This window comes from Arachis hypogaea, chromosome 15, assembly GCF_003086295.3.
Source record: "Arachis hypogaea cultivar Tifrunner chromosome 15, arahy.Tifrunner.gnm2.J5K5, whole genome shotgun sequence".
NCBI classification, from domain to species: Eukaryota; Viridiplantae; Streptophyta; class Magnoliopsida; order Fabales; family Fabaceae; genus Arachis; species Arachis hypogaea.
In genome coordinates this window covers 112,985,065-112,993,740 of record NC_092050.1, presented here as the reverse complement: position 1 = coordinate 112,993,740, position 8,676 = coordinate 112,985,065, and the positions used below count along the sequence as shown (strand labels likewise).

Here is an 8,676-nt window from a genome sequence, read left to right as displayed (position 1 = left end):
CATGTTCAAGGATTTTTATTAGGAAAATGCAAATTCTACCGTTCAAAATTGAGAAACAACCAACTACATTCACTTAACAAACAAAAAACGCACCCTATTTTTTATTTTTTTGTGGGTGGGCAGTGTTCAACCACTTAAATATTGTTTAGACTTGGCAAGAGGAACACATTCACATGCATAGAAAAGTAAAAGAAAAATACTAAATATAAATTAATGAGGGAAGTAGATTGATTGTTAAATTGAAATTGAGAAAATAAAATAATTCATAGCTGGAACTTCTGTTTGTGTAATTGACTACTCATACCTTTGATTCCAATTATACGGAATATGGTCCTTTCCTTGAGGTACCCTTTCATTCATTGCCCATTATCCGAGCAATTATCACATATGTTTCTTCAGTTTTAGAATTCAGACCCAAGTTCATATTTAGGGGGTACGTCTTAACAGCAACGCTATATAGCCTTAGCGAAGAGCATTGTTATGTACCATAAATTCAACGACGGGAATCACGGTAGAAAATATAAAAGTAATAATAAAACAAATCCGTATCAACAATACTGATAAAAGAAACAAGACCAACACTTTCGCACCAAACATGCAATTGTTTATACTAAAGTCAAATGGAATATTTCATACAGAAGTCACATTAATAATGTAAACTATTAACAGTTTGAGTACAGTCTGTGAACATTATTCTAAGAAGTTGAAGCACTCTAAAATATAGTGAAATACATACAAACAACAACACTCATCTATAAACTATAAGTCAGTGCCTCAATTCGGATTATGTACAGTTAAGAAAAAAAAAAAAAAGAACAAGATGGTTATTTCCAGGAATATAGAATCCTCTCATGCGTTCCCATGCGATATTACTACGTATGATCTCTCAATATATTAATTTAAAAGTGAAATCCAAATAAATCATTTTTTTTTCCTTTTCTTCATCTGCAACTATGAAAATCAAATAAAATTTTAGATCAATGTATTTAGAAAAAGGATTGATATAAAAATATACCAAATTTTTATAGGGGCAGATAAGTGGACTAAAATATGAGTGAGAAATCATAGGTAACAAGCTCACTTGAAAATTTGATGTGAAGATCCATACCCTTATTTTTCTTCCTTCTCTAATCTCTACCAACCTTAAATCTCTTGGATACATGTATTTTATGTCATCTTGGTCCGGAAAGTTCCATTGCTTGGGCAAGCAATGAAGAGTCATCAGTGAGATCGGAGTATCGCTCGGAAGAAGAGAGTTCATTCCCTCTGCTTCGAGTCGACTCTGCTGTCTGTGATGCCTCCCATTTCTCAGCAAGACCATCTCCTTCAAGCATCCTAACTACCTCAGACATCTTTGGCCTATGGCTTGGAAGGTATTGAGTGCATAACAAAGCTACTTGAACAATCTCATCAAGCTCAATCCTGTCATAGTTATTCTTCAGTTCCTTGTCAACTAGCAAGTCTATTTTCTTCTCTAGATGGATCTTCTTCACCTGTATATCAATCATAGTCATACTCATACATACTTCATTTAGCTAAACAAATGCAATATTCATATACATAAATAGTGGTCTAAATGTAATTTTCGTCCATATAGTAACGTTAAATTTTGATTTTAGTCCCCATTATTATTCCTTTTAGTACAATTTGTGTTCTACGATTTGGATTATTATAATTGTCAAATTTCAAAACAAAAATAAATGGCATATAAATAAAGCAAGAAAAGATAAAGGAAGGAAATGTATTTGGCTGACCCAATCAAGCATAGCTCCTTTCTGATTTGCTGCTTTGCCAAATTCAAGGGCTCTTTGGCCAGAAATGAGCTCAAGAAGAAGGATTCCAAAGCCAAAGACATCAGTTTTCTCAGAGGACTGACCAGTTGAGAGATACTCAGGGGCTATGTGCCCTACAGTCCCTCTAACGGCCGTTGTCACGTGCGAGTCGCGGTGATCCAACAACTTTGCCAGTCCAAAATCTCCTACAACTGCCTCACAGTAATCATCCAGCAAGATGTTAGCAGCTTTCACATCCCTATGAATAATCTTTGGATCACACTGCTCATGCAGATATAGCAATCCTCTTGCAGCTCCTATTGCTATTCTCTTCCTTGTACCCCAATCCAGGCCTGGCTTCACTGTATCCACCGTCAGAAACGTTCAAAATTCATACTTGTGTTAGCACCGTATTTAACATTCTAATTAACTTGGATGCATGGTTAGGACTCACTCTATATTTTTTAATAATTAAAATTTAACACATGAATAAATTATATTATTTTTGTTAAAATTAAACTACACAAATTAATTTGACCGAAACAATAGTGAATCAAATCTTGAACTGCTCTAAATTAATATTAATATTATTTTTTATAAAAAAATGACTACAATCTCCTTATTATAAAAATGACTAAAATACTCTTATTATATATATTAATTTTGAGAATTCTAAATTCTAGCCCTTTATTTCTATGTCGTCATAGGTTAGGATTTAGAATTTTCAATATATATATATATATATATATATATATATATATAATAGAAGTATTTTAGTCATTTTTTATAATAAAGATATTGTAGTCATTTTTTATAAATAATAATATTAATTTAGATCAGTTCAAGATTTGATTCACTATTATTTCGATCAAATTAATTTGTCTGACCTAATTTTAACAAAAATAATACGATTTAATTAATTATGTGTTAACTTTTAATTAATAAAAAGTATAATAAGCCTATCTGCTCATACAAGGCTAGTCCTGTATGTAAAAGAAATCTTATAACGACCTTGGGGATAGATTATAGAGAGCCACTTAAATAAAGACGTCTAAAACCTCTTTTTTTAAAGATATTTTTTGGTAATTAAAATTTTATACATATAATTGATTAAATCGTATTATTTTTGTCAAAATTAGGTCAAACAAGTTAATTTGACCGAAAAAATGGTGGATCAAATCCTGAATTATTCTAAATTAATATTATTTTTTTATAGAAAATAATTATAATACCCTTATTATAAAAAATGACTAAAATACTCTAATTATATATATTAATTTTGAGAATTTTAAATTTTAGCCTTTATTTATTGCCGTCATGGAGTTAGGATTTAGAGATTTTAAAATTAATATATATAATAGGAGTATTTTAATCATTTTCTATAATAAGGATATTGTAGTCATTTTCTATAAAAAAATAAAGTTAGACCGATTCAAGATTTGATTCACCATTTTTTTGATCAAATTAATTTGTATGGCCTAATTTTGACAAAAATAACACAGTTTAATCGATTATATATACTAAATTTCAATTACTAAAAAATATATTTAAAAAAAGACGTTTTAAACGTCTTTATCTGAGTGGCTCCCTAGATTATATCCATTCTAAAAGGTTTCTATGGGAGTAATATTTTTTATCTATATTACCTAATAATTTGAGTCAATATTTTATTTTTATACCATTAGAATTTAAAATAAATTTTATATAAAAATATTTTTATTGATTTAATGTTAGACAAAAATAATAAATTTTGTTATTTATTTAGAATTATATATATATTAACATTCTAAAAGGTTATATATATTACAACAATTATCATGTGTATGCAAAAATTTAATTATCAAATTAATTATTAATATAAAATATATATTAAAATATAAAATAAATATTAAAAATAATTAAATAATATATATTCATATTTAAATATATAATAACTAATTTGATAACTGCACATAGTATTTTTGATATTCCAAATATGTATTTTTCATGTTTTTTTTAAGAGAAGTTAAAAAAGTGGTACACATAAGCGAGTACCTTTAAGACGGTAGGCGACACTGCCGTTGGACATGTAGGGGTAAACCAAGAGCCTCTCCGTTGCTGTCATGCAAAATCCATAAAGGCGAAGGAGATTCCGATGGACAGCTAAGCTGATCATCTCAACTTCTGTCTGGAATTGGATCTCACCTCCAATGGCATTACCATCTTTGAGCCTCTTCACTGCTATGGCTGTACCATCTGGAAGGTACCCTTTGTACACATTTCCAAAACCACCTTTACCAACCAAGTTCTTGCTGCTGAAGTTGTTTGTTGCAACTTGAAGTTCTCTGAAATGGAATTTCTTCAGGTTACCTAGGCAAACCTCTTCATGGTGTTGTTCTGAAACTTTTACAAAAAGAGTTAAAAAGAGAAGAATACATTATGACCGGTGATTACTCATGTGAAAATCATGAATAAGAATCATTAGATAATTAGATAATTTAATATGTTTGGCTTAATTTACGTCTAATAGTTCTAGTTATCATCTTCAACAGTATTCACGAACATAGGTCTACCAAGTAACAAGTGATTAAAAGAGAAGTATTTAGAATATGCTTCTTTATTTTACTTATTTTTATTGTTTTTTATTAATAAAATTTTATGTTCTAATTTTATTTCATATTTTTACTTTTTTATTACAAAATTCTAAAATTAGAAAACAATAAAAATAAAAATAAAAATATAAAAACTGAGTATTATATTCCTAAAACACATTTAATATATATATTTTTATATATATTCTAAGAAAATTTATTTTTCGTTCAATTTGATCAAAATTGAAGTCACTTTTTCAGTACTGTAGATAGTTCATAGTTGAAACTGGACAAAATTTTCAATGTAAAAAAAAAAAAAAAGTAAAAGTTACTACTATATTGAATGAGAAAAGTATAAATTAAAAAATATAAATTATCATGTTATTCCTATAAATAAAAATAAAAAATTTAAATTGCTTTTGTAGTAATAATTCATACATTTGTTCTAGAAGCATGCAAGAATTTCTTGCTAATGTTTATGCTTTACTAACCATTAACATCAAAGAATATTTGCTTGTTATATCTTTGTCTCCACCGAAGGAGGAGTCCGAACCCAAGAATTAGTAAGCAGATGCAGCTTAGGCTTGAAGCAACCGCCAAGGCCATTTTGTGGCTCTTTGGTCCATTGGAGGATTGTGAATCTTGTAAAAGCAATTTAAGTGTTAGGGAATGAAGGTAATTACAGAAACAAATAAATGAAAACAAATGTAGGGAAGAAATTAAGATGACGGAAATAATTATTATAATCTTTTGAGACAACTAGGGAAAAAAATTTTTGATAATATTTGAAGTTTTGAACCCAAAAGCTGCCGTCTTTAACTGAAAAGTTAGTACTTTAAGTCAAAGTAAAATCATGATGCAACATATGAGGCAGAAGCTTAGAACAGAATCATGAAGTTACAAGAATAATAAATAAATAAGTACATAAATATTTCAACATTCAAGAACTATGATTACTACCTTGAGAACTATTAATGGCAGAAGGAATCAGTGTTGTTTTGAAACAGTGCTGCTCGAGTCCATTGCTATTACATATTTGAGGATTGCCTACAATACTGCCTCAAGAGAATAAAGAAAAAATAATAAATTTATTAATAAGTTATAAAACAGAATTTTTTTTTTTAAGTTCACATCAGGAAAATAAAAGTAAATAAAATAATGTATAAGGACCAAAATTCCATACTTGAATGATTTTGCATTTATTCTAGGCACTGGTCCACTCAAGTTATTGTAAGAGATGTCCCTAAGGAGAAAAAGACAAAAAAAAAAAAAGCAGAAGTGAACAAATTATTGATCAGGAATTAAACTTGTATTCTATAAGGAAAATTATAAAAGAATAAAATTAAATTAATTAAAAAATCTGGGGTGACTTACAGAAAGGCAAGCTGGGACATATCAGCTAAAGAGGAAGGAATTGCTCCATAGAAACTGTTGTTATTTAACCGCCTAATAGCAATTCAAATTCCTAATAATTAGTTCCATAACAAATTTTTTGGTCTACTTCTTTCTTTCTTTTTTTTTTCTTTTATTATTTTTAACGTAGCCTTTCAATAAAAAGAATAATTTTAACATTCTTGAATCGAACTTACAAATAATGGAGACCATTCATATGGGACAGAGTATCTGGAAGTTGACCAATGAAAGAGTTCTCAGAAAGATCAAGAGTTTCAAGCTTCTGTAGCCTCCCAATCTCAGAGGGTATAGGTCCTGTTATATTATTCTCTTGCAATAGCCTTCAAAAAAAAAAAAAAAAAAACACTCTTGTTAAAATTAAATTAACCTTACCCATTTATTGTATAGTTTTCAGACACAACAACAACAACAACAATAAGGTTTAGAATTGAAGTCAGAGAAAAGGCACAACTTTCCTGTATCTCTACCTCTACTTTTTGTATCATGTCCAAATTATCAAACATAGCAAAGAAAAAAAAAATCACAATTTCACAATACCATGTTTTCTTGTATCAAAGCTAAGTTTACTCACACAGTCTGAAGGTTTGTTAAGTTGCCTATGCTTGGTGAAAGTGTACCAGATAAATTTTGGCTTGGAATTGCTCTGAGAATTATTACAATCACAAAGGATAAGAACAAAAAGGTTAGAAGAACCAAAGAGATAAAAGTTTTTATGGTTTGGTAGTTTGTTCAAAATTGACTTACAGAGTAACAACAAAACGATCAGCAGAACAAGAAACCATGGCCCAACTGCAAGGATCAACAGCATTATCATCCCAATTACTAAGAACATTACGAGGATCCTTTAGATTGCTCTTCAAGTCTATCAAAGCTACAACTGCATGTAAAAAATCAAGGAATATTTATTTACGTATTTATAATAAGCTTTTGCATTTAACGGTACAGTTGTGATTATTTTATGTGCTTTGATATGATATTTTACCTTCATAATTAACACCTTTAGAAGAAAGCAAAGCAGTAACTGAAGAAGTCGACATGAAGAAGCACAAGAAGAAAGCTAAAAGAAAGAAAGCTATGTTCCCTTGTCTCTTTTCCATTTGGGTTTGGAGTTGAAGGATCAATTGAACTCAGATATTTGTTATTATCTCTGAATAATAGGATGAGGTAAGTGGAACGAGCAGGTTTTGAAGGATTCAAAGCTAAGCTTAGGTAGAATTCACATCAAATACATGTTTTGGTTTGGTTTGTTTCTTTTGTTACTTACATGTTACTGTTTACATCAGAAAAGGGGTGTGTGCCTTGTACAATTCCCTCTTCTTGTTTTCAAGCTTGAGGGAAAAAAAGTTGCACTCACTCCCACTCTTTGGTGTCAGGCTTTGAAGCTGAGAGATGAGAGAAACCAAGTGGTAAAAAGACTATAAAGAGAACCAGCATGCCTGTCAATGGTTCAATGAAGAAAACAGAACCAAACTATATATATATATATATATATATATATATATATATATATATATATATATATATACCTATATTATCGTAATTACTATAATTATAGTATTTTAAAAAATATTACTAAAATTAAAATAATACTGTTTTATTATTTATCAATATTTTTTAAAAAGTATTACTAAAAAAAGTATTACCAAAATATAAAAAAATAAAAAAAAAATATAACTTAAATTTTAACAATACTTATATAATTAATTATTGTAGCTATCATAAATATAAAAATACTATAATCCAATATATATATATACACTACAAGAAAAAAGGCCTATGGCCACGCTTTTTTTTTGCTACGCTTTAAAAGCATGGCCAAAAGTAGGCTATGGCCACGCTTATGTGTGGGTGGCGTTTGAATAGAGATTTTGCCACGCTTTTTTTTGCTACGCTTTAAAAGCGTGCCGAAATCTCTCTATGGCCACGCTTTTATGAGGGTGGCAGTTGATGTGAGATTTAACCACATTTTTTTCTGCCACGCTTATAAAGCGTAGCCATAGAGAGATTTCGGCACGCTTTTAAAGCGTGGCAACAGGGATTTGTTATTGTGGCGTTTTAGAAGCGTAGCCGTTTCCTACAAGCCTTTTGGCACGCTTCAAAAGCGTGGCCAAAAGGTTCCCTCAGAAAAAAAAATTAAAGAAGCTGGAATTAACAAAAACGCTCCAGATAGCTAGAGATCAATTCTTCGTGATTCTAACACTTAGAGAAAAAAAGCTAACTCATTCTGCCCTAACTCCTCCTTCGAAAGCCCCAATGGCAACCACCAATCTCCTCCTTCTTTGTGCCTCACCGCTTCCCCCTCCGAAAGCCCTAGCTAACCATTCTTCAATTTTTTCGCCTTAACCCTTCTTCAAAAGCCCTAACCCCTGCCCTCACCACGACGACAACACTCCAACGAAGAACGACGAAGCCCTCCCTTCCGCGCTGCCGCTCGCTTCCTGCTTCTTCGCTTCCGTGAAGAACGACGAAGCCCTCCCTTCCGCACTGCTGCTCGCTTCCTGGTTCTTCGCCTCCCTGAAGAACGACGAAGCCCTCCTTTCCGCGCTGCCGCCCGCTTCCTGGTTCTTCGCTTCCATGAAGAACGACGAAGCCCTCCCTTCCGCGCTGCCGCTCGCTTCCTGCTTCTTCGCTTCCGTGAAGAACGACGAAGCCCTAACATCAGACGAGGTGGAAAAGTGCCATTTCCAGCTTCGAATAAGGCTGTAGGTTTCTCCTCCTTTTGTTTTTCTGCAGTCAGATTCATGAGGATGACTCTAAGTTTTCATTCTTTTTTTTTATTGTTCATTGTTTTGATTCTCATGCATTTCTTCAGGAGAAGGTGAGGAACCCGTTAGTCGAGAACCATCCTAAGCAGTTCGGGATCAGAGGAGCAGAGGAAGAAGAGGATCCTCAAGCAGAGGTTGAAGGCTCCACCAGCTTTG

The 8,676-nt window shown here is 31.5% G+C and overlaps 1 protein-coding gene across 2 annotated transcripts; it reads right to left on the bottom strand.

Moving 5' to 3' along the window:
• Window positions 1-582: 582 nt before the first annotated feature.
• On the bottom strand, window positions 583-7,233 carry LOC112750481 (protein NSP-INTERACTING KINASE 1). Of its 2 annotated transcripts, none has more exons than XM_025799216.3 (11): window positions 6,738-7,233; window positions 6,500-6,632; window positions 6,327-6,398; window positions 5,932-6,075; window positions 5,717-5,788; window positions 5,526-5,585; window positions 5,303-5,397; window positions 4,834-4,983; window positions 3,807-4,148; window positions 1,755-2,134; window positions 583-1,493 (listed from the first exon to the last, which is right to left on the bottom strand). In XM_025799216.3, the coding sequence occupies exons 1-11, from the start codon at window positions 6,850-6,852 to the stop codon at window positions 1,173-1,175; spliced, it is 1,884 nt and encodes a 627-aa protein (XP_025655001.1). In that variant the 5' UTR covers window positions 6,853-7,233; the 3' UTR covers window positions 583-1,172. The 2 variants fall into 2 exon arrangements, with proteins under 2 accessions (XP_025655001.1, XP_025655000.1); XM_025799215.3 differs by having other exon boundaries at window positions 3,807-4,154; window positions 6,738-7,224.
• Between the last annotated feature and the right edge of the window lie 1,443 nt (window positions 7,234-8,676).

Bases quoted from the DNA above. Each gene is read 5' to 3' on its own strand.
- LOC112750481 (XM_025799215.3), bottom strand. From the start codon at position 6,852: ATGGAAAAGAGACAAGGGAACATAGCTTTCTTTCTTTTAGCTTTCTTC. The intron at 5,586-5,716 runs GTAAGTCACCCC...TTTTCTCCTTAG, and splicing joins ATGTCCCAGCTTGCCTTTCT to GGACATCTCTTACAATAACT. The intron at 5,398-5,525 runs GTATGGAATTTT...CTCTTGAGGCAG, and splicing joins ATAAATGCAAAATCATTCAA to TATTGTAGGCAATCCTCAAA.